The 24,176-nt window shown below is 51.8% G+C and overlaps 1 protein-coding gene across 5 annotated transcripts in view; it reads left to right on the top strand.

Moving 5' to 3' along the window:
* Positions 1-24,176, top strand: part of Tlk (Tousled-like kinase) — a 124,284-nt gene that overhangs the window by 42,562 nt on the left and 57,546 nt on the right. Inside the window, exon 1 of one of the 5 annotated variants that reach the window (XM_077699116.1) lies at positions 17,895-18,394. The exons of the other annotated variants lie outside the window; for them this stretch is intronic. Coding sequence (XP_077555242.1) covers positions 18,363-18,394 — 32 coding nt within the window. The 5' untranslated portion in view covers positions 17,895-18,362. Of the gene's footprint in view, positions 1-17,894; positions 18,395-24,176 lie in introns of those variants that run through there. 5 annotated transcript variants of the gene reach the window in all.

Raw genomic sequence — 24,176 nt, 5'->3', positions numbered from 1 at the left:
GAAGCCACCGAACGTGACTATCTTTTCGCCGGCCTTTCACGCTGCTTTAGTTGGTACGTGCGACTGGGGCGCGTGGTGTGCACAGTAAAATCAGCCGTCTGTCCTATTGCCGTTTTCCTCGCATCATTTTGTTCGCCCGTGACGACGCGCTGTCGCAAGAACCAAACGGTGGCGCCTAACGGATCGCGCGATAGTTTGTCCAACATAGATCGGGCCTTAACGGGGTGAGTTAAGATGTTGTTTGAAATATGAGTAGTGTATGCGTTGTTCTTGGATTGGAGCCCCCTCGATGATCGGAGAACCGGTGGTGCAGGCGAAGACAGCAAAAGTGATTTCCAGTGACAGTAGGCTTGTAATGCGCAAAAGGTAAGAGACCGTAAAGCTGCGCAGAGACGGTGGCGTTAGACCCGGCGTGCACCCGGACAACCGTGCTCCGCGTCGGCCCCCAAAATCGTGCCCAAGATGGTCAACAGGGTTACCAGGTGCTCCAAACAAAAAGTGAAACCCGCCCAAATCTCGCCCAACGAAAAAAAAAAATACAAATCCCGCCAAATTGGGACAAAATGTCGCCGAAATTTTTGGAACACATTGGAAGTCCATTTAAGCAAAAAAATAAGAATGAAGGAAAATCACCTGGTAGTTAGTTAATTAACAGGCAGCGATGAAGAGAACACCTGGGCTATGTGGCACGCCATAATGGAGGGCTCGTACATACGGACATTTTCATCTTTCGCCTCCATAAAAAAAAAAAAAAAACAGCACAGCTGGAATCGGACACACCTCCTCCATGAGCCTTCAGAAAACACAGTAGGCACAATAGGGCAAAAACGGCGCAAGAGCCATGGTAAAAAAGATCACCGATCAATGTAAGTACACCAACACAAGATTTGAGAAAAAAAAAAGAAAAACTCTTCTTGGCTCAAAACTTTTACAACATTCTCCGCTTCTTACCAAAGCAAAGCAGACATGAAGATTACTTTCTAGTGCTTCGTTAAGCATGCGGTTTCTTTGGTCGCTTTTTGTCAAAGACACTTGACTGAAAACACGTTCCATGGTGGCATAAAGGGAGACGGCAGGCTAAGAGGAGAGGAAACATAGGTTTCCTGGCAGTTTTTCGAGAATTTTATCACGCATATGTCCGACAGGCTATCAACATTTGCTTGCAGAATGGGATGTGCAGACTCGAGCGGAGGAATGGGTGCTGCATGGATTGGCACGCTGCAGGGAATGGCACACGCATTTCACCAAGATAAGGCGTGGGCTGACCTTTTTCAATCTCGTGACAGGCTGTTTTTTTGCCCGCACATAACTCTTGCTCCGTCTGTTCCAATATATCAACGCGGAATCGGGGCACCAAATATCAGTACGGACGCTCCCAACGCCAACAGATATCTCGCTTGTGCTTGAAAAAATTCCCCGCATTTCCCCGAGGGGAAGAATGTGAAAGTGCGAATGCACGAGTTGAATTTGCGCGGTTCGGTAATGTTCGCGAAAGAGAGATCACACACACACACACACACACACACACACACACACACACACACACACACACACACACACACACACACACACACACACACACACACACACACACACACACACACACACACACACACACACACACACACACACACACACACACACACACACACACACACACACACACACACACACACACACACACACACACACACACACACACACACACACACACACACACACACACACACACACACACACACACACACACACACACACACACACACACACACACACACACACACACACACACACACACACACACACACACACACACACACACACACACACACACACACACACACACACACACACACACACACACACACACACACACACACACACACACACACACACACACACACACACACACACACACACACACACACACACACACACACACACACACACACACACACACACACACACACACACACACACACACACACACACACACACACACACACACACACACACACACACACACACACACACACACACACACACACACACACACACACACACACACACACACACACACACACACACACACACACACACACACACACACACACACACACACACACACACACACACACACACACACACACACACACACACACACACACACACACACACACACACACACACACACACACACACACACACACACACACACACACACACACACACACACACACACAACTACAAAGAAAGAAAGATGCATTTATTCACAGACACCTATTTGTGTTGTCGTTGTACTTGATTGCTAGAGCGGATCTCAGCTTTGAAATTTCGTGTCAGTACTCCTTTAAGCGGGTGCATTAGCCCTTCTCACGCCCGATTCCTGGCCAATCCCCCACGTGGGTATGTGCCATGTCAGCGGCCAGGCAGCGCGCGCCCATCTCCCCCCGTTGCCAAGGAAGACGAGGAGATTCCTGGCCAATCCCCCACGTGGGTATGTGCCATGTCAGCGGTCAGGCAGCGCGCGCCCATCTCCCCCCGTTGCCAAGGAAGACGAGGAGATTCCTGGCCAATCCCCCACGTGGGTATGTGCCATGTCAGCGGCCAAGCAGCGCGCGCCCATCTCCCCCCGTTGCCAAGGAAGACGAGGAGCGCGCGCACCCGCAGCTGTTGCTATGCGGACGGCGGCGGACGCTTCAGGCTCGCTTAAGAAGTGCATTCGCACTTAAAATGCTTGAATGTGGTGCACGTGCCCGAACCAAAAACTCGCTCAACCGCCCAAAACTTTTTTTCTAGCCAAACTGAAGTGGAAGGCGCCCAATGTGGCGCCTTCTCGGCCAATCTGGTAAACCCGATGGTGAAGAAGCACAGAATTGAACAAGAGTGCGATGCTGGGCGAGTCGGTAAGGAGCCATGATTAAAACAGCACAAGGGACAGGACGAGAAAAGCTGCCCGTTCTTGTCGGCTTTTCTCGTTCTGTCCCTTGCGCTGTTTTAATCATGAAGCACAGAATACACGAAACACAAACAACATGCTGCCAAATCACAGCCAAGCACACAAGTGCGCTCTGCTTGCACCGACTATTTCGCCTCCTCATTGGTCCTGCCGAAATGACGTCACCTCTTCACCCCCCCTGCCCCTCGCGACCGAGGAAAGACGCTCGACATTACGACTACACACTGAACGCGACTCCGTCACCACGGCCGGCTCCTGGAGGATGACTGGAGAATAAAAGCAGGGCTGGACAAAGCCTTCTCCTCGGATTAGCCGCCACAAACACTTGCCGCGTCCACGGTCAAACGGCGGCTCCAATAGGCTTCCCCTACACATGTGAGGACCCCTCAGCCCACTACGTTTTCCGCCGGCAGCAACAAGGAGAACAGAGAAAAGCGCCGCTGTTGCCACCAGCTTCAGGCGCCGGACACGAGGCATCACCAATTTTCTTCTCAAAGGGCCTCGTGGAAGCTGCAAGGGGCCAGCAGTAACCTCGGCCATCGCGTCGAGGAGCGGTCCGGAAAACACGAAGGACGTGCATTTGTCCCAACTCTTTAACACAAACAAAACACCAAAGGAACGCACATCAACTTAGCTGCGTGCAATATGTGAACGATAATATTTTGAAAACTGCGATAATGCTAAACTTGCACAACTAAAACCAGTGTGATGCCGTTGCTTTTGTTTCGAGGAATATGCCTTGCAGTAGGCAATTCCATCCCTTAACGGAAACGAAACCAGAACCGAGGGAGGCGTGTTCGGGTCGTGTTTTATTTTTATGGCGTAAAACAGACTGTGTCACGGTGCTCCCGCAATTGGAGAAAAGCCTGTTTTAGATATTTCGAAAAGGGTTTAGAAACTCTGCGCCCTGCCCTCCGCTTATTCACTCGACCAAACTCAAACGTTCGAAATTCTACAGATTTTGAGAGAGCGAGAGACAAGTGGACAAATCTTCGTCCCTAATAGCAAAAAATCGCCTCTTCTAACTTGGGCGACATTGTTTCGCATGGTTAAAAAAATGTTCTTGGCGGCGCCTGGCCTCCTGAACTGAGGTAGCCACCCGCCATTTCTTTTCCTGTTTTTGCTCATAAACATTTTACCTACCTGCGTTTTTTTTTATTCCCGAAGATAATTGCGAGAAAGCTTTCTCAGCCACTGCATTATAGCACCGGCATCTATCCCGTCGTCACGTCTAATTTACGTGAATCTGTTGGATACTTCGCTTCGTTAACTAGGGGGTTTACGTACTTATGGCGTAAACACAGTTCGTAAATACTCCTTTCAAACTCAATGCATAGTGTGATAAAAAAGATTTAACAAGGAGGACTAGAAAGCCTTATGGGTCCACGTACGTATGAGCTAAGCGATTAAAATTACCATAAGTACTGGCGTTTCAATCGGACTGCGCCACGGTCAGGATTTTAGTGGGAAAAAAAAGTGTTGCGCTTCGTACCCTTGTAACGTTTACCGCACACGAAAAACGGCAAAGCCGTCGCTCGTCTATCATTGCCCGAGATTCCTACGATCGTTTAGTGCTACTTTCCCCGCATCGCTTTTTTTTTTTAAACAAGGGCTTTTATCAAGGCTTCGGCACCTTTGAACTCTTTTATTACAACAAAAACGGGGGCCGAATCATCAGTTATTCATGTGGGCCGGATCACCAAAGTTTGTTTATTTTCCGCAATATCTTATGGTTTGTGTGTATGAAATTGACTCGGGAATTAAAAAGAAAAAAAAATCTGACTGCAACGCCTCTGTTATTGCCAAACTTCCCAACAAACGTACCGCACGAAAATTGGTCAAATGGTGAGCTTCCCACAACTTTTGAAAATGTGCATGGTGGTCCAGTTGAGATTTGCGAACCATCTTCTGTCACCCTAAGAAGGAGGGGGGGGGGGGGGGAGAAGGCGAGGAGAAAAGAAATGGACATCTCTGTAGCAATGTGTAACCTTGGGACGAAATAGCATTGCAGGAGGTGGCACGGGCGGGCAAAAATATAACAACTGAAAAAAAAAATCATTGCATGTCTCAAGAGAGGCTCAGGTTCAAATTTGCGTTGAAATGCAGGAGATTCGGAGAACACATGCAAGTTAACGGAAGTGCACAGATTGCCGAAGACGCGGGTTCGATCCCGGCCTCGACGGCCGCTTTTCAGGCGGAGACGAAAAGCAAAAACGCGCGTGCGTCGACGTTTCGCCGTAATTAATCCGGAACACTCCACTGCGACGCGCCTGCCTCATAGTCCAGGTGCGGCATCGGCTCGTTAAACCCCGTATTAAAAAAAAAAAAAAGAAGAAGAAGAACGGAGAAATGGCCGCTAGAGAAAGTTGTTAGAGCAGGGGCGGTAATCTGATGTTTTGTCCGTTTTGAGCAAGCCCTGATTGGCTAAAAGCGAACACCCGGATGTGACGCCATGCAAGCACGGCGGAGCTATGAGCCGGGGCTTCTCGGAGTAGACGATTTTTCGTCGCCTTGTTGTTGGTTTGCTGGGGGAACAATAAACACGTGATAGTTTAAAATAGGCTTAGTCGTTTACAATGTGTTTATAAGAACAGTTGCGCCTAAGTCAACCCAAAGGCCGCCTACAACTGGAAGTGCGTCACAATAAAACGGACTTTCAAAACGGACAAACACGAGAATACCGCCCCAGTGTCGGTCCTGTTAATTTTCATCGGCGGGGCAGTGTTGCGAACTGCCTTCTCGTGCTTATTCGCTAGAAGTGGCGGTCATTGTAGACGGGTAAATTTATGAAAGTCGTTGTAATCACACGAGGCAGTCGTGAGAGGAATACTACTGTCCTGGCCGCCAGGGCGCGTGATGGCGCAACAAGTAACAAGTGACAAACAGGATATCTAACCTGCCTTTCTGATTCCGGTGATGAGTCAAAGAAAAATGGTTGTCACATTAGCCATTAAGTCAAGGTGATGCTTGAAACTCAGCGTGTGCGCCCGCAATGTGCATACCATATGTAACCCCGAATCTCTTTGACACAATAGACTAAGAACCGACGTGTGCAAGGCGCTAGTGGGTAGGTGTTGACTGCGTGTCACTGCGCGTGCCTTACTGAGCTGAGAAGTCCGTTTACTGCACATCATGTTGAAACAGATTTAATGTCATGGTTCAGAAGAGAACAATCGTGAACCTTTTCTACAGTCTTGGAGATCTCAACGAGAAGAAATGGAAATATTTCGCACAAAAAAATGTCAATTTAAATACCGCCACATCGCTAGTTCCATTTCTGAAAATTGACGCGCTTAAGTTACCGGAACTGCGGAGCTGTTTATAACCGTAGTTTTTTTTTTTTTTTTTGTATTCAGTTACGTGTAAGCATGTCGCAGATATGTGGGCTTACATCAATTGGCGGGTGCTTGGAGCGGTTAAGCACCGCTCCGCACTTTTTTGGGTGCCTGGTCGACAGTTCAATTGCTCCGTTTGGCATGGTGTGCGCTACGCGCGCTTTGCCGTTTCAAATGTAACAATCAAATTGGCAATGCGAACGATGAATAGAGTAGTCCGAGCCACTCAGTTATAATTGGTTATCGGTTGTTGAACGGAACCGGTGGCCACGTCACGAAAGGGTTCGGTGCTGTCGTTGCTATGTGTACTGTTTGAAAACCATAATTAAAAATAAAAGCTAGTCGATTGTTCCTGCCTCGCATGGCCTACGTGCCAGCTGTTTTTACGCTGATACTCTTCTGGTAGGGGCGATCTTGCAGAACTTGCTTTCGCTGAAAGTACGGCTTCAGCGGGAGGTAGGATTCCGCTTTGTTGCCCGTTTAGTGTGCGGATGTTCGCGCTGTTCAAACAATAACGGTCGGTTTGTTTGCCAACACCGGCGTTATTTTGTGTTGCGACGCTGTCCTGTGACTTTCGTTTTGGCTCGCGTCTCGGCCATCACGTCCTCTTTCGTAGATAGAGTTGGTTTTTCCCTCACCGTGTGCCTTTGCGCAAGAAAACAAGCTTTTCAGGGAGTTCTTGCATTGGTCAGCGAGAGACGCGAAACTGTGGTACCTGCCTGTTCGGAAAAAGCTGGGCCCTGCGCGCAGTGGGGCCACCAATGAGCGACAAGGCGGGGGAGACGGTGTGAAAAGGGGTGTTAGAAACTCGAAACGTGGGCACGAGCGCAAGGCCTGGCAAAAGCGTCGGTCGTTCCGCGCATGCATGGTGGCAGTGCGCGCGACCCCTTTCAGGGTTCTGCTGTAGTTGCCACTTCCGTGCGGGGCTCTTTCTTGGGGCTTGTCTTGTCGCGTTATCTTCGCCGCTGCGATAAGAGCGGGAGAGGGAAGGAAGGGGGTCGCACGAGCTGCTACTCTGCTATGCGCCCACCAGCATTGATGAGGTTTCCTCGTGATTATACTCTGCAAAATTGTTCTTCGTACTCCTCCTTTTCTTTTACCATAAAATATGATGGATGCTTGGCAAAAATGTGTCCGACGTACGTACGCACTATTTCCTAGCGTTTGTGAGTAGCGAAATAATTCGTAGGATCAAAGTTCGCGTCTTCGCAAGCGACAGTGGCTGTCGCTTGTTAGAGATAGTGGCGGATTACGACACGCTGCTGTCCCCCGAGATAATATTCTACGGCTGCTCCGCCTTGGTAAGAGCACTGTAGTCATCGGCATCGTCTACGCAAATTGCTGTTGGTATGCGCACACGTTGACGCAGTTCATGCGTCCCGCCGCTGATGAGCGTTTATCTTGGTCCTTTCAGTGTTCGGCATTGCGAAAAGAAAAAGAAAGTCGGACCTTGCTAACTGTGGATGATTACGCGTTGGAAAGCCGCGCGCAGCACCCTTCCCCAAGAACGTTCAGTGTTCACGCTGTGGCTGGCTGCAGGCAGCAACGTTGCTGTGTTCTCGCTGTCTTGTCTGTCGCGGGTGTGGGCAGCCGATATGCATGCAGATTGCACATGGCTTTGACGGGAGTCCTGAGGGGAAGTCCGTTCGCAAGTGTGAGCGAGACGACAGTGCGGATGTCTCGGAATGGAGCAGAGATGCCCTTGTCAGCTCTTTAATTGCAGTGGAGCTTCGTTTTGTGTTGTTCTGATCTAATGTTGCTTCCGAATCATTGTCGGCGTGAAAGGGCGTCAAGAGGAAGGAGGAGGCGAAGACAGAACTCCACTTCGGACTGCGGCTCCAAATGTTGACGCTTCGCATGGTCGAGGCTTTAAAAAAGCTAACTGCGTGCACTCTTCAAAGTCCCGGAACCGGTCTAGTTTCCTCGCTAAACTGCCGCTGTTTGCTGGCCTGTTGCTTCTAGGGTGACTTTCAAACGTACGGGGCTGGCCCTGCACAGGTTATGGGAAGCGGGAGACGTCAATCAAGTCGTCTCTATATGAATTATAGAGCATTAGTTCACCGGTAGGTCGAAAATCTGGCGCCCTCAGTCGTGAGGAAGGAGAAATTGCGCGCAAATGGCCGGCGGCAAGAAGAGTAAGAGTAAATTTGAAAAGCGAATTGGGTAAATTCGGGTCTGGATGGGAATCGAACCCCTCCGTAATGCGAGAGAAGCACGCGTCCACAACGCCACCACCGCTCGATGGCTGTAGCCGAGTGAAGGCGGCTTGCTGAATGCTTTGTGGCCTTCGACTTGGAAACGTGTGCTATAGAGGCACGTACTGAGGCCTGCGTGAGTAATTTGATCATGCTAATTAGAGTTGTAACAATAAGGTGAGCGCCCAAATACGTTTCTGTTAAATGTCCTCTTTGCTTGGCAGCGTGAACGCGAGTATGCGCCGCTGATGACGACGATGATGATGATTGTTATTGGTTTCCCTTTTGTAGCGGGGTGATGACGTGTCATCTTACCAAAAAGAACTAATATACCTATGTTTTATACTATTCGTTTAATACTAGCGCTGCTTAGGGCAGGCACAAAAAACTTATTAGGCACAAAATACTTTTTTTCCTGTTACAGGTGGTAGCTGCCCTAGGCAACATCCCCCTCTCTGCTTTTCGTCCACCATCATTCTCATCTTCGTTTCGTCGTCTCGACAGCCTTGAAGTTAACTTCCTCTGAGCTACCCTTGAATCCTAGTGCTTCTGGAACTCGAATATTTCCCTCATGTAGATTTGGATGGATACCCTCGCATTCTAACTCTGACACTTTGTAGCGCCATCATTCGGTATTCACGGTAACTTGCAACCGTACGGTGCTACCCCAACAGATGGCGGGCAAGCGGTGTGAGTGCGGGTATGTTCCGGCCTGGAATTTGTCCAAACGTTGTGCTTTCAGCCGTGAAGTTATCAACCCGTTCCTATGCGGCTTGACGACAATGAGCTTGACGTTGCTTGCCCGGTCGCGTAAGACCGAGCGTTACGGCTGCGTAACGTTAAGCCTATCTGTAGGCTTAACGTTAACAAGGGTGATTGACCAACGGTTTCGGTCATAGCAACGGAAACAAAAATTCGCAGGGGGGGGGGATGATGATGATAATGAGAGGACACGTTCGGCCATTGGGCACTAATGCCTTTCGCATTCACTACATAAGGAATTAAGTTTATTAATTAATTACCGCATAATACTGGTTGTAATCACGCTGTCGCTCTTTTTTTGTGTTCTCTCTCTCTCTCTCTCTCTCTCTCTCTCTCTCTCTCTCTCTCTCTCTCTCTCTCTCTCTCTCTCTCTCTCTCTCTCTCCTTTTTTATGTTGCCGGTTATTTTTCTTCCACCACCGTTTCTTATAGGGAGCTAGGCGCTTTAGCCCTGGCCCATTCCCCCTTTCTTAGTTCGTTGAGGGGCATCGTTATTCGCACGGACATCTTCCCTCTCCTGCGCCCACTGCGACGTCCGAAGCATCCCTGCGCCTTCGGTGAGTCCTCGCTGTGCGCCGGTGCCGGAGTCGGTCAGCCTTCTCTCCTGTCACGTAGAGGAGCGTATTGTGGACAGGCTGAAGGCCGTAGTATAGTTCTGTTTGCTCGTCCGGGCGCTGCGATAAAGGCTGGGGCAGTCCTCGCAGTTTGGACACTTGAGTGGTGGCTGTGTGAAGAAGGGAGTAGTAGGTAGCGTGTTTCGGTACCTGTCTCGAGTGTGGCGGATTGCCGGCGCGCGAACGTCTCAAGTTGGGTTTGGCCCTCCTGCCGGCTTTGGCGTGTACTCGTTTGTCTCGAATCGGAGTGGCAGTTTTAGTAAGGTGTTTCTTTTGCGTGCTGGAAGCGGGTGTACTGTGCTGGCTCCGCCCTTTTCTTTTTTTCTTGTGTGCGGACCGTGTCGCGGTAAACACCGGCAAGTTTTCTGTTTTTTTTTTAAAGAAGCTTTCTGTGCCACACTGATAGCGTATGTCGCGTCGAAGACTCACTGCAGGAAAGCCAACTTGCTCTGACGATGATGATGATCGTAGGTGAAGTGAAAGAAAAAAAAATGCTTCCCGTGGCTGGAATCGAACCCTGGTCCGTCGCGTTACGAAACCGACGTCTGTCCGATTCCCCCATTTCGACACGATCGAAACAGTTAGGATCTGTAGAGGGGGGCATCTACGTGCACAGTTAGACAGAGAAATCATGCACCTCTCTTCTAACGACGATGCTATAGTGTTGACCGCAAAGCTTTCTTTGTGCAAAATCAAATGGCGAAGGCTCAAAGTCAAAGCCACTGCCATCAAAAGTCCAAACTGCGTGCGAGTCGGAGTCAAAGCTCAGCGAGTCGAAGTCTGAACTCAGACTCAGACACAACCAAGGAAGCCAATATTTTCTTTAGTTTCTAAGGTGACCAAGGTGCATCCAAGTGTAAAAGGTACGTCCAAGGTGTCAAAGTTCTTCAGGTGCATGATTTTAGGGGCGAAGCTCCTCTTGCTCGGGCCCTGTCCCGGCCGTACACGGCACATTGATGATGATTATGGCAGGATCCCCCTAGGGATTGACCAACCAAAAATTGGCCGAAGAGGTCGTAACGTTCAACGCGTTCGTTGCTACCCAACAAGGAGGAGAGGAAGAAGAGGTTGTCGTTCGTCGCCTGCGAGCTCAAGACTCTTGCTCGGGCCCTGTCCCGTCCCTCGTTGCTGCCATACACGGCGGAATGGTGATGATGATTGGGGCAGGATCCCCCTAGGGATTGGCCAACCAAAGATTGGCCGAAGAGGTGAAAACGTTCAACGCGTTCGTTGCTACCCAACAAGGAGGAGGGGAAGAAGAAGAGGTTGTCGTCCGTCGCCTGCGAGCTCAAGACGCGTACCGGGGGTACGCAACACAAGACGCTCTGCAGAAGGCGACGGCCAAGGTGGCTAAAATGTCACACACCGAATTCGCCAACTTACCCATGGAGATTCTCATCGTCCCAAACAAGCCCTACATAATCACCAGAAACATCGACGTCGTCGACGGGCTTGTCAACGGAGCGGTGGAAAGCTTGACGTGTCGAGACTTTATATGATGTATGGGCGAATGTTTCACGGTTTTACCGATAAGCATTTTAGCTTCGCCCCTCTCATCATCATTCACTTCGTGGAGATGGCGGGATTTTTTTTTTGTCAATTTTTATAATCAGAGTTCATCTTACGATGACCATATCGCTGTATAACCAATACGCTTCGAATTGTGTAAGTCACCATTTCACCGCTTCCCAAGTAAAAGGAATTGCGACGAACTTGCGCCCTGATCGTTGTCCCCCTATACTCCAACAATCAGATTGTCTTGTACAGTGAGGAGGGGTGCCCTGGTGGAATCACTTTATTCTGTCGAACATTGGCGGAATAAGGGCATCCATAGGAGGGAGGGGGGAGAAGAGAAAAGAGAAAAAAGGCCAAGTGGCTTTGAGTGAGAGTGGGCGCGACTTGTCTTTCACCCTATCCGTTTGTTGTGTTCGGAGTCCTTTGGCTACGCAATTGGGTCAATGAAACGTTTAGCTCGGCTTTTGTGGTGGCGCACGCCGGCGGGAACGGGCTGCCGTATGCCCCGTGCCGCCGCTGCTGCTGTGGCGGCGCTTTTCTCTCTCGTTTTTTGCGCAGCTTCACGCTTTTGTCCCAGTTGGAGTGCGTTGTCCCCCTGAAATATATACGTTTCTGTCTCATCTGTCTGTCCCGCCTGTGTTGCCAGCTCGCAGCTCGTGTTTTTCTGCACGTGCGAAGTGGTTTCTTCGCATGGGTCTGCGTTGATTTGCGTACGTGTTTGTCCGCACGGCCCCCCGAACTTGGAGAGCGACCTGGTCAGGGAGCAAGAGCGTTCGTTGGTCAGCTTCAGCTTTTTCCTTTGGCTCCCTTTGTTCGGAAACCTGCCAGCGAACTAACCTGCATATATTTACAAGCACGGCTTTCTCGCGACCTGATGCGCGGTGGTTCCTTAGAAAAGCTATACCCGTTGTGAAAACTGGCTTCCAGTTGAGTGAGGGCGTGTTCGCTTCTGAGGTTTGATTAGCTTGTTAAATTGTAATCCAAATTGTGCAACCGAAGCGATGAAAGGGGAAATGAGGGCGTACAAGACGCTGCTACCGCACAAAAATTAAAAAAAAAATCGGCACAGTTTTTTCGTTGTTGTTGTTGTTGTTGTCATATTCCCGCTCTAAGATCTGGCGCGACTGCAGTAAAAACGTCCTTTAGGCTCCAGCCAGTAGAAGTAAGTACACAGCTGATCTTTCGCCGCAGCGCCTATCGGTTATGCGAACGAAGTCGGGCCACTATTTCGAAATGCCATCCTTGTCGCCAGGGCGGAAAGAAAGCGTGGCTTTCCTTCATGCTTGCCGAGAAGCACCGCAGGGTAAAAATTGTGTGGCCGGCAAGTGTGGCCCGTCTAACCGATCTGCCCTCCCCGTCCTAAAGTGCAGCGTTATTTCTGTAAATTAACTATACCGGTTCAGTTGGTTCGTTCTCTCCCATTTTGTTTTTGTTGTTGTCCGGTCGAGAAAGTTGCCGCCGAAGTAAAGAATAAATAAATAAATAAATAAATAAATAAATAAATAAATAAATAAATAAATAAATAAACAAACAAACAGTGTCATCCAGTGGTATATGTGTTATCCCAGAAAGTTACGAGCGATGTTGCAAAAGTGGCTCCTTTCTGCATAGCGCATGCTGATTTAGGAGTTTCTCCCGGAATGGCGAGCTTTGGGGAGCTAATGGGACCGCTTCACGAAATTAACAAAATGCTCGCTGTAAAGAGCGTGCTGAGCGTAGTACGCCTTGGCCGTTGATTGATTGATTGCAGGGTTTAACGCGCCGACGCAACGCAGGCGATGAGGCGCGCCGTAGTGGAGGGCTCCGGATTAATTTTGACCACCTGGGGATCTTTAACGTGCGCCGAAATCTCGCACAGACGGGCGTTTTTGCTTTTCGCCTCCATCAGAAAAGCGGCCGCCGCGGCCGGGAATCGAACCCGCGACCTCGTGCTCAGCAGCGCAACGCCTTAGACGCCTTGGCCGTGGTGCAGACAGAAGAGAAGCCATGATTTCAAGTTGGACTGGATGGCCAATGCCGGATAAACGTTTAGTTAAGACGGGTTTTCTATAGTGCTATGATGCTTGCACTTGCAGAGAAGCCGACAGGAGAGTCATTCGGTGTCTACCGGGTTTCTAAACATTTCTGGTGGCTGTATTCCATCATCGTTCGATAAAACGGGTCTTGTGCTTAAGATCCTACAAGCGCTGCTTGCCATAGAGGACGATGTTCTTTTGTTCATTGCAACCTCAAGAATGATGATTTACGGCCGCCGCTGGCAGTGCAGGCCTGTTACTTTCTATGGCGGCTCTACACCCTAGTTGTGATGTGCTGAACAAAGTCTGAGTGATCGATGGGTGATCGCCCTGCAGCCGGCTGCTGAATAAGGGATGCGTCGGCACTTGACGTCGCCGAGTGCTCAGCCATCGCGCATGTGCTCCCGAGTTGGAGGTGCTAGCCGTCCTGCCTCGCATTCCTCCTTTGTCCGTGCGTGTGTGCGCGCGCGCTCTTAGCCGGGTGTACTTATCTGCCGCTGTGGTGTCCGTTGCTCTTCACGTGCTCGATAAGACCTCTCGCCGGTCCCTCGTCGCCTTGTTCACCACACGCGGCGACACACTGCGAGTTCGTGGGTTGCACCGGGGCCCCGTTCTGCGGGCATTCCCGGTTTCGTTATGACCGGACACAGAGCAGTTGAGCCACTGGCCTGGCGTGGGTTTGTGAGGGTGCGACTGATGCCAGCATCAGCGCACAAGGTTACCACGTGGTTGAAGATAGGTAAATAGCTCTCTATAACCGCGCTTCTCGTATCCCAGTAGTGGGTTAGGCGCGTAAAACCACAATTTTAATTCATAAGATTCTATATTGAGATCAGCGATGTGCAATGTAAAAGTTCTAAGCCCCTATATTTATCGAAGAAGGTGGTTAAAACGCGAAACTTTCTACCAAGTCCAAAGTCCAGACTGCTTCGACCGTGTCGGAAGGCGCAATCGGATGGACGTCGGCTGCATAACGCGAGGGACCAAGGTCTGATTTCGACCATGGGAAGCGTTTTTTTTTTTTTCTGTTGAGGCGCTTGACGTGCTTTCGCTTATCATCATCATCGTTTTGCGAAAACTGCTATGTAATGTTTGCTTTTCTGCAGTGTGTTCTGCCGCGCGGCATCGAACGCCATCAGTGAGACGTAAACCGTAGCCCGGTTTCAATTTGTTCCACTAGGTTTGCAACTTCGGCCTTCCGCTATCCATTCGTTGTGACTTGAGGCAGACCGTCGCAAAAGCCGAACGGAAACTAACGCCCAGGGTGTCACCGCGTCATCTTTCGAGAGAAACGGACCGTTCAAGGAAATAGCTTTCTGGAGCCTACTTCCCAGCGGGACGTTGCGGCGATGTGTTCATCAGATCTTATACCAGCGCTACATGGCCGTTTCAAAAACCTCCCGAAGGCCTTTGAACCAATTGTCCATCGAGTGCCCCATTGTAAATACACAGGGCGCACTGGAAGGTGAACGGTCAACTGTCAGTTGAAAGGTGCCTTGTAGCACACGTATTATACCCTCTTCAAATGGGAAGCCACCACGGCTTACCGCAGTCAGCTGTCCGATGTGATCATGGTCTGTAAAGGGTGCTTCACCACAGGGGTATTCATAATGAGGGAAAGACAACTTTATGAAGAACATCCCGGGATGTGCCTGAATATAAACATTAGGTGAATCTGCGAAAGCAGTATTTTAGCTTAAAAAGTTGTTTGTGGTGGATAGCACATAGGCTTTTAATGAAGTGAACTAAGGACCTGGTTGTAAACCCAAAGCGAGTTCTATAAGGGCAACTGAACACTCAGTGTCGAAGAATTTGACGTAGGAAGCTGACTGCCACCCCTCACGCCCGTCTTTTTGCCACCCTTCATTTTTTTTTATTCCCATGCGTCCTCAGACGCGTCTCCGTTTGTCTTCCTTTTTGTCTACTACTAGTATTTTTTGCTCCGTGTTTTCGCGAAACATTTCAGGCATTAAGGAGATACAGTAAGAGAGAGGCTGGTTGGCGGTTGTGTTGGAGTATGGTTAACCAGGGTTTGTACGTTTTGTACGCTGCTGAATCGTTGGTTGCTGCTGCAACGGAAGAAGCACATCGACCCGTTTCAACCGAGCAGTTTTTAACGCTCAAAATGGACAGAAACTCGAGGAGTTCCGCGCCAGTTGCGATCGTAGTTAGCGGAACGGCGAGCTCGGTATTGAGTTGTGTTTTATGCTAGGGAAGTATCGATCGTTGAACAAGCGTCGTGTTTCGCATGATTAATTCGCGCGCGTCGTTCTGGTTAGCCTCCCTTGGGAGATGTAAGTATGAAACGATGCGCGAGTAGAAAAAAAAAAAAAAAACTCTTGGGAATTGCTTATAAAAAGCGCCGGCTTTCGAAAGGTGGTCAGCGTATCTGACCCATTTTTGCCTCGCTTCTCTCTCGTGTCTCTTTTTCCGTCTTTTGTCGTTGCATTCGGGAACAGAACGTGGGCGTAAAATGTTGAACTAGAAAAAAAGCAGATGGCGATATTTTGCCGCAGAGCCGTACACGTGAGCGCCTGTCGTCCGGTCGGTGAGCGCACTGGCGGAACTGGCTGCCGTAGCGCGATTTATGTAGCATCGCTTGGGGAGGAGGGAGCGTAGCGGCGGCAGCTCTGGGGTTCGCGGACAGACGCTGCTCTGCCTTCATCGGGCTTCGCCACTCCGCGTGGTTTGGCTCGCTGAGCGGCGACGAATATGGCGTGGCCTCCTCAGGCGGCCGCCGCCGCACTGCTACCTCTTGCGGGAGAAACGCGTTCGCGTCTTTTGCGTTCGTTCTTTGCGAGGCAGCGTTTTCCGACAGGTAGAAGAGGAGGCCCTCTCGAACTCGCGTGCGAGCCCAACTTTTCCTCCGAAGCGTGCGCGTTGGTTGGTCGTCTTTTAGGAGACCGAATAAAGTGCGAGTGAACAAGCAAAACAAAGGAGTTGAGGTCGAGGCTGTGTGTTGCGCTGCTTTCTGGGAGTCTCGAGTCGGGGGTGAGTGTGCAGCAGACGAGGATGTCGGGACGGCGGCGAATCGAAGCGAGGCGCCTTTCGCGCAAATCCGAGAGACGCGCTTTCCCCCCTCCCACTCCGATGGCTGCTGCTGCATTTGGCAGGGCGGGGAGGGATTGGCCGGCCCAACTGATCGAGGCTTGGCGAGCCCGGCGGCGCCATTGCGCCGGCACTTCTGCCGCCGCCGCCTCCGCGTTACGCCAGCCAGTTGCATTGTATTACGACCCGCGCGAGAGAAGGGGCCTCTTCGCGACGAGCAATGGCGTGGCGTGGTCTTCTCGCCGCCTTGCTGCCGGCAACGATCGCGTGCTTGAGGACAGAGTACTATTTATTGCGCCACTTCTCTGTGTTACTACTGGAAACGCGCAAAATATGAGAAAGTTTGCAGTCCTCAATACCAGGGCAATTGGGGGTGATAGACGCGACACTCGCGCCAGCCTACCTTCTCGGATTGTGTTCGATTAAAAACAAGACACGGCTGAGTGAATGTTTTATTCAGTCGTTTGCTCTCTGGCGACGCGTATTAGCTGCTGGAAAGTTTCACGCGGCCTTTGGCGTGGCTTTTATTTCCGGGAGAAATATTGAAGGTGTTACGCGTGGGGGTGTGCATTAGAGTGACTCTCGCAGCAGCCGTAAGAGTTGCTGCGGAGCGCATGCTGATGCTACTCCCGACGTTTCAGAGCGAAGTCCTTCTGCGAGCCATTTTTGAACGCGCCAGGGAATGAGAGTGGGGACACGTACACATCAGCGCACTTGGAGACAGGCGTGCCAAAGCGATGCCGACTCCCCTCCTCTCTCTCTCCCCCCCAGAGACACGCACACACAACCTGTGTAAGCCGTCCTACCTTTTCCTGATTTCCCTTCTGGCGCGTTCGCTTCATCTCTGGGCCCGGCTTCGTGCTCACTTTATTTTTCTTCTCCTTCGAACCTCAGACAGCCGGCCGCGGCTCTCTCGCCCTCTGTCGCGCGTTTCATCGCTCGTTCGCTCTTCCCCGCGCTGCTCTGCCGGCTTGCCTGCCTGCGCTCTCGTATGTCGTTCGCTGCTGCGTCGAGGGGAAGGAACTAGTTCTTCGCATGTGCCTGTATCGCACGCATTGCGTTCCTTTGTCGTGGATGCGCGTTTTCTCGCTGCTGCTGTCGTTGTTATATATCCCCGGCTGGTTGTTTTTCTTTTTCCTTGCACACAATCCTTCCAGGGTGCCCCCCCCCCCCCCCCTTAGGAAAAAGCTCGGGCACTTCTTTCCCGCCGGGGTCGTCTTTATTCGCTCCGAGTGGCGGCGGCGGGTGGGGAAAAGGAAGGGTCGGCTCCTTCTCTCTATCTTGGCCGGCGGCGGCAGTGCTCTTTCGTCGGACAGCGTGCGTTGCGTCGCGGCCCGTTCGTTCGCTCCTCGGTTGGCTCATTCTCGCTGCGCGTACGCGCCGCACAGACGAACAGCCCAAGCAGCGGCGACCTCTCCGCCCGGCCTCTGCCGCCGCGGGGAAATCGGCCCGTCGTTCTCTGCTGCTCTCAGCCGCCGGTAGTTAGCAGCGACTCGCACGGCTGTGCGCCGCGCTGTTTGTCTGCCCGCTCTCTCCTCCCGGCGCGGGCACTGCGCCTAGGAGTACGGTCGTCGCGGCGCGAGCTGTAGCGGTAGCCGCGATTCTCCCGCACCTCTGATTTCCCCGCTGTCTCGGAGGCCGACCAGCGCCATTTTGCGCGCTCTGTAGTCAAGAGGTGGCGACCTTCCGCCCCGTTGTCGCCGGCGCCTCATCTTGTGACTGGGTGGATCGGCCGCCGGTATGACGAGCCAGCTGCTGCGATTCGCCCTGGCCTTGACTGTTGCGTGGCGTGCTGCTCGACAGGACGTGCTGGCCTTCTTCCCTGCCTAGGAGGAGACGGCCTGGTCACCCCCCGGTGTAGATAGATGCTTGTTGGTCGTGGCCACTGCCGGAGCACCGACAGCCAGCGACTCCGCGCCCATGTTTCTTGCGCCGCTCTGTGCTTTCCAAAGGTGCGCTCCCCCACGGTCTCGCTTGCTTGGCGTGGTGATGATTGTGTGACGGCTGTGCTTCAGTGTTTTCTTTTTTTTATACGGTGACTGCTGTTCGGTTTTTATTCGGGCATTATCGCCCCGGTCTGTTTTGCGGCTTTGTCCCGAATGGGATTACCGTTGTGCTTGGATATGTGCGCGTGGGTGACTCACCTGGATACCGCTGCAGCGTCGGACGCCCGGAAGAGGGGCATCATCGCCGGCCTGGCGACCACCAGGCGAGAGCCGGCATTTTGTTTCGGTGTGGCGGCCCTCGCCGTGGCGGAGCGCTGGATTGTGGCTCCCGAGAGGAGCAGCGCCGTTCGGTGCGCGTGCACGGCTGATCGCTCGGTTGGCCGTCCATGCGCGTCGTGACGCTCGCTCGGTTGGCCGTCCATGCGCGTCGTGACGCTCGTCGTCGCCCGCCCGGCGAGGGCAGCCGTCGGAAGGGGAAGGGTGCACTGGTGGCACCACCCGCGGCGCGCTGCGGGTGACATGCAGCTTGTTTGTCTGCTGCTGCCCTTGTTTTGCTTCTTCGTTCCTCTTCCTCGCGTTCGGGCGGAACGGCGCTTGCCTGTTCGTGTATCAAACCGTCTTCCTCTTCACGCGTTGGTCGTTCTCTCAACCGCCGATAGATTGGATTACCACCAGCCGATCTCTCCCAGCCCCCCCCCCCCCCCCCCCCCCCCTTACGCCCATGGCAGCAGCAGCATCGATTCCGCTCACTTGCACCGCGGTGCACGGCTTTTTGTTTCCCCCCTGGGCGAAGGAAAGAGAGCGGTGCCCGCGCGCAGCGCTGCGGCAGGACTTCTATTTCTGACCCACGCGGCGGCGCGCTGTGCTACGTCGTTCCGCCCGCCTGGTTGACGAGACGAGGCGCGACAGACAGTGTTGCTGCCACTATCTTGTCGCCGCTTCCCTGGTCCTTGCAGAACTGGCGCGCATATCTGTGCGCCCTTCTGGCGTTATCGGAAGGGGAAGGGGAGGAGGAAGGGATCGACAGTGCAGGCGCTTTCCTGGAGAGGATAAGCATCAATCAGCGGACACCCATCGCCTCCCGGTTTGATCTTAGCAGCCCGAAAGGCCGATAATCAATTTGTAATAGGAGCGATCGTTTACTCCGGCAGCTTCACTGCGCGAAGCAGGTGTCGTACGCGATGGTACCCCTTTTCCGGTGACCCGGAAGAGGGGTATCATCCTTGGCCTCGCGGCCACCGGGAGAGCCGGCATTTTGTTTCGGTAACGGCTGCCAGCGCACTGCAGTAGCTTGATCGCTTCAAGAATTTGGAATCAGATCATTAGTTTTGTTTCTGTTTAGACCTGTCGTTTCATAACCGTGTCTTGCTGATCATAATGCCTATCCGCTGTGTAGGCGCGTAAATTGTGAGCGAAGCCTTTGTGCCGGTTCTTGATCTTACCCTAACTGTAGTCGGCCCCCGTAAAAAAGGATGACGTGGCTTTTGGTGGAGGAGAGTGTTTTGCAATGGCTGCTGGGGGACCCGTAAATGCGGGCAGTAGTAGTAGTGGTGGGGGTGATCGATTTGACCGCGGGAGGGCTTTCCTGTAACGTATCTCTATCGATGGCCTCGGGAAAGGTGCCTGTCGTCGTCGTAGTGGGGAAGGGATTGGCAGCTCCATCGCTCTGTTGTGCATGGCGACTTGATGTCGTCCGCCGCTGCCAGGGAAGTGACCTAACACTGGGCTCTCCCTCTCTCTCTTCTTTGCGAGAACGGGAGAAAAGGGCGCTTGCGCAGGTAGGGGCGCGCTGCAGCCCTTTTCCAGTTATCCTGCCGGCGAGATTGATAGTGACGCACCATTGAGGGGCCCGCCGCCTGACCTTCACACGGCTGCGCGTGGTAGCGCGGAAACGCGTGTGGAAATTTCTGTCCACGCTTGTTTTTCTCCCGGGTACGCGGCATCCGCGGAAATTTTCTGCCCGCGCGCGTTTCCAGCCAACCTTGTGCTTTCCGTTTCTTTTTGAAACCATTCCGTGGAAAACGCGGCGCCTTGATAGCTCGCGCAGTGCGTTGTCTGCGCCTGTATCATGTCGGATTTTGGGGCTATTTCTTCACAGCTGTTGACGGACTTCTCCGCTGTGCCAAACAAAGAACACAGAGACGCGTGAAAAAGTCGTGTTCCTTCCCTGCGCTGTCGCCGCAAATGGGGTGGCGGTAACCCAGTAGGTGGGGTGCGCAGCTGCGAAACTGAGTGTTAGGGTAATAAATCGCACTCGTTTCCGTCGACGATTTTAAGTTGCCCGTCCAAGGCGCACGGAACGAAGGGGGCAAACGAAATTCTTGCAAATCGCCCGCCCGCTCAATGCCGAAGCGTTAACGCACTGAGCCGTGGGCTTGCGATGGCCGTGACGGTTAAATGGCCCATGCAGTGGACCTTTCCCACGACAAGAGAAACGCCGGTAGCGGCGAACACGGAAAGCACAATTGGTGGCTCTGTCGACCAGGGTTGCCGGTGTTGTCCAGGGGTGAGACAGCTGCGCATATTGCGCCTTTCTGATACAATTCCATTTTCCTGCGCCAAGCTGCTCCAAAAGCACGAAAATTGCGCCAAACTGCTCCAGAAGAGCCTCAACGGCACGGATTTTGATGCTCATGTCAGTTCCGGCGGGGACGAAAGCCTCGCGCATTCTGGTCACCGCTTTTATCGTCGGTCAATCGCAAACACAGAAATGGCACAAATAGAAAGACTGAAACGAAGCAAGCGATAGCTTCTAAAACTCGATTCGCTTTCCGTCCGGGTTCGCAGAAACGGCCTTCTCGATTAGGCATCGCTGTGGCAACAAACATGGCCGCCGCCTGATCTAGCTGCTACCAACGCGCTCAGTGCGTATCACCGATATTTTCCCTGGTTTATTTTACGCTATCAGCTGAGTTCCAGTCTATTCATTCTATCTGTTGTGGCTCTGAACAGTGACGTTAACGCAAGGATATGGTTTGAGATTGGTGCCATATTACGGGAAGTTGGGCGGCTCGAAAAAAAAGTTCATTGAAATGTGGGGCCGGCGTGGTTTGTCCTTGAGTGCGAAACGCGGTGCGCGCGTTTATAATCGGGTTCGTGAAGTGAATTTTTTGGCTTGTTGTGCTGTTGTAAAATGTTGAGGTGTTGCTGTGCTTCGAAGCGCGATCGCAAGCCTCGGGGATGGAACGGTCGACACGAACGGTCGGCTGTGCTGCGGCGCCGCGACCTGTTCAGGCAGCGCCCAATAGCTGCAAGACTACACGGTTGCCATAGAACGCGACTATAACACTTGATGAATGCAAAGTGAAATTTAATGCCAAAATCCAGGTGGCTAAACATTAACGCTACTCAAATGACCATAGGGTGAACCTGCGCCCCGGGGACTGAAACGGGTAGGCTGGTTGGAGCCCCCGTTAGCTCGAAGCTGCTCAACTGTTGCCGTGACTACACGTTCGTACAACACAGCCTGGGATTACAAAAATAATAATTCTAGCATTAAAACAGCAAAAAAAAAAAGCCACAATTGCGGAGCCCTTAAATTTGATAAGAGTTTTAGCAGTCCGTCTGTTCCGTCGTGTACGTAGTTACCGTGCTCACCGGGACTCGTCTGGGCACTTGGGCATTCGTAGCCGTATGGGGATTAGTTGCCCGCGCCTCCTTGCCCTTCCGCGCGCGCAGGCGCAGACCGGTGCGGTCAGCCCGGTAACAAAGTAACCAACAGAACAGACGGACCGCTAAAACTCTCTAATGTTAACGGCAGTTTTGTTGTCAGTGTTGCGTGCAGGCGCAACACAATATCACCAGTTAGGAAAAAGGTAGTGCAGTTAGTACTTTGTGATACTCTTAAAAACTCTTTCAGGTAAGGCTGTTTGAGTGTTCTGTGTATTCAAAACTGATTGAAATGTGCACTTGACCCTGCAAATTGCTGAAATAATGTTTTTTTAAGCTCACAAGACGATGTATTAAATGTCCCTAACTGCTCCAAATCAAGATTCTTCTGCTCCAAAATCGAAATTTTGCTGCTCCGAAAACTGCTCCCAAATCTGTTTGGGCTGTCTCACCCCTGGAACTTGTCCAATATTGGTAATCACGGGACCCGCCCTAGGTTAGGCTAGCCTTGTGTACACATCGCGCTCCGCTTCATACGCAAAGGCCGCTATTGATGGAATTGAATACGTTTCGCAATTCCGGTGATTGGCCGTAGAGCACTGCACGGGCCTGATTTTAAAGCCCGGCCCGAGCCCGCTTCGCGAAGCCCGAGCCCGACCCGGGCCCGTAACACCGAGCCCGGTCCGGGCCCGGGCATTCATAAGTGAGCCTGGCCCGAGCCCGACCCGGGCCCGCCATTTCAAGCCCAGGCCCGGCCCGGCCCGATAATTCATTTTTTGGCCTAGGGAGGGCCCGCGCGTGTGTGACCAGGCCCGGTCTTTGACGCTGAAGAAAGTTTGTTTATTAAATTACGGGCGATCAGACGGAGCATTTAGTCTGTACAAGCACGTCATCAACTGAAACGCAAAAAATAAGGGTTTAAAAGTGCACATAGTTTAGCTTGCACCGTCTGCAGTTCACGCCACATCGGCGTAATAATAGCTCGTATTCTTACACGAGAGACACAATCACCTCTGATGACCAAACTCTTCGCAACTTCACGTGGTTGTCTCGGCCACAAGTTGGTATTGCTGAAATTTTTTGATTAGAATTTGAATCTGAGAGTATATACGCGCGTTGAAATACTTCACCTGCAGTGGTTGTTAAGCGGTGGTGTTTCTCTGGCCCGCGAGTTTGATTCCCGGCCACAGCAGCCGCAATTTGATTGGTGCGACAAATAAAATACATGTGTACATACATAGACATAGGTGCACAGCTCCAGGATATCTTGATTAATTCCTTCCCCCTTGGGCATTCCTTGTAATCGTATCTTTGGTATGTTATACACCAAAATATAAAATCTTGATGCAGTACAAGAAATGTCATTAAAATTGCAATGTAGTGACCATCAGACCTAACAAAACACGTTTTTAAAACAATGCGTACAACTAACAGCAAGAAGCGCGCAAAAATAAACCAAGAATATTCATTTTGATGCTCGTTTCTACATTTCACGTCGGACCTATTAACGGCCGTCCCTATGAATTCAAGCCCGAGCCCGGCCCGGGCCCACGGCGTCGAGCCCGAGCCCGGCCCGGGCCCGCGTCATTGAGCCCGGGCCCGGCCCGGGCCCGCCAATAATCGACTTCCGGTGGCCCGGCCCGGGTCGGGCCCGGGCTTTCGGGCCGGCCCGGGCCCGTGCAGTGCTCTAATTGGCCGTCTGATGACTTGGCGCTTTGTCAGCGGCTACTGAATGCCAACGAGAACCATTTAGGAGTCCGTTAGAAGAATTTTTCTTTCATCCATGGTCAGAAAGCGACGAATGGGAGCCACCTAAAGTAATGGCGGCGCCTGCAATTGTATGCGCATAAAGCGTAGAGAAGGTCCATGACAGTATCGGTTATCTCGCGCCTAACTGTCCCTAAGATATCGCTTAGCATCGCTAGAAGCTGAATTGTGATTTTTTCGATAAGCGCGTTTTACGCCCCGTCCCTTTCGAGCCCTAATGATTACGGCCGGACTCCTTGGGACATATTCTCCTGATACGGTCTGCCTGCTCCGCCATCTCTTGTAAGCCTATCTGGCCAATTATTATGGTCTCACTTTTACTGGTACACGAATTTCGTTTCCTTGACAGAAAATTTCGCGTATGTGCCCCGCCACAAGTTTTTTTCTCTATTCTCAATATTGACAAACTGCG

Source organism: Haemaphysalis longicornis, unplaced genomic scaffold (assembly GCF_048455015.1).
Source record: "Haemaphysalis longicornis isolate Haplotype H1 unplaced genomic scaffold, Haemaphysalis longicornis Haplotype H1 scaffold_2, whole genome shotgun sequence".
Classification (NCBI taxonomy): domain Eukaryota; kingdom Metazoa; phylum Arthropoda; class Arachnida; order Ixodida; family Ixodidae; genus Haemaphysalis; species Haemaphysalis longicornis.
Note: the sequence above shows the minus strand (reverse complement) of the source record. Positions and strands in the feature narration are given on the sequence as shown.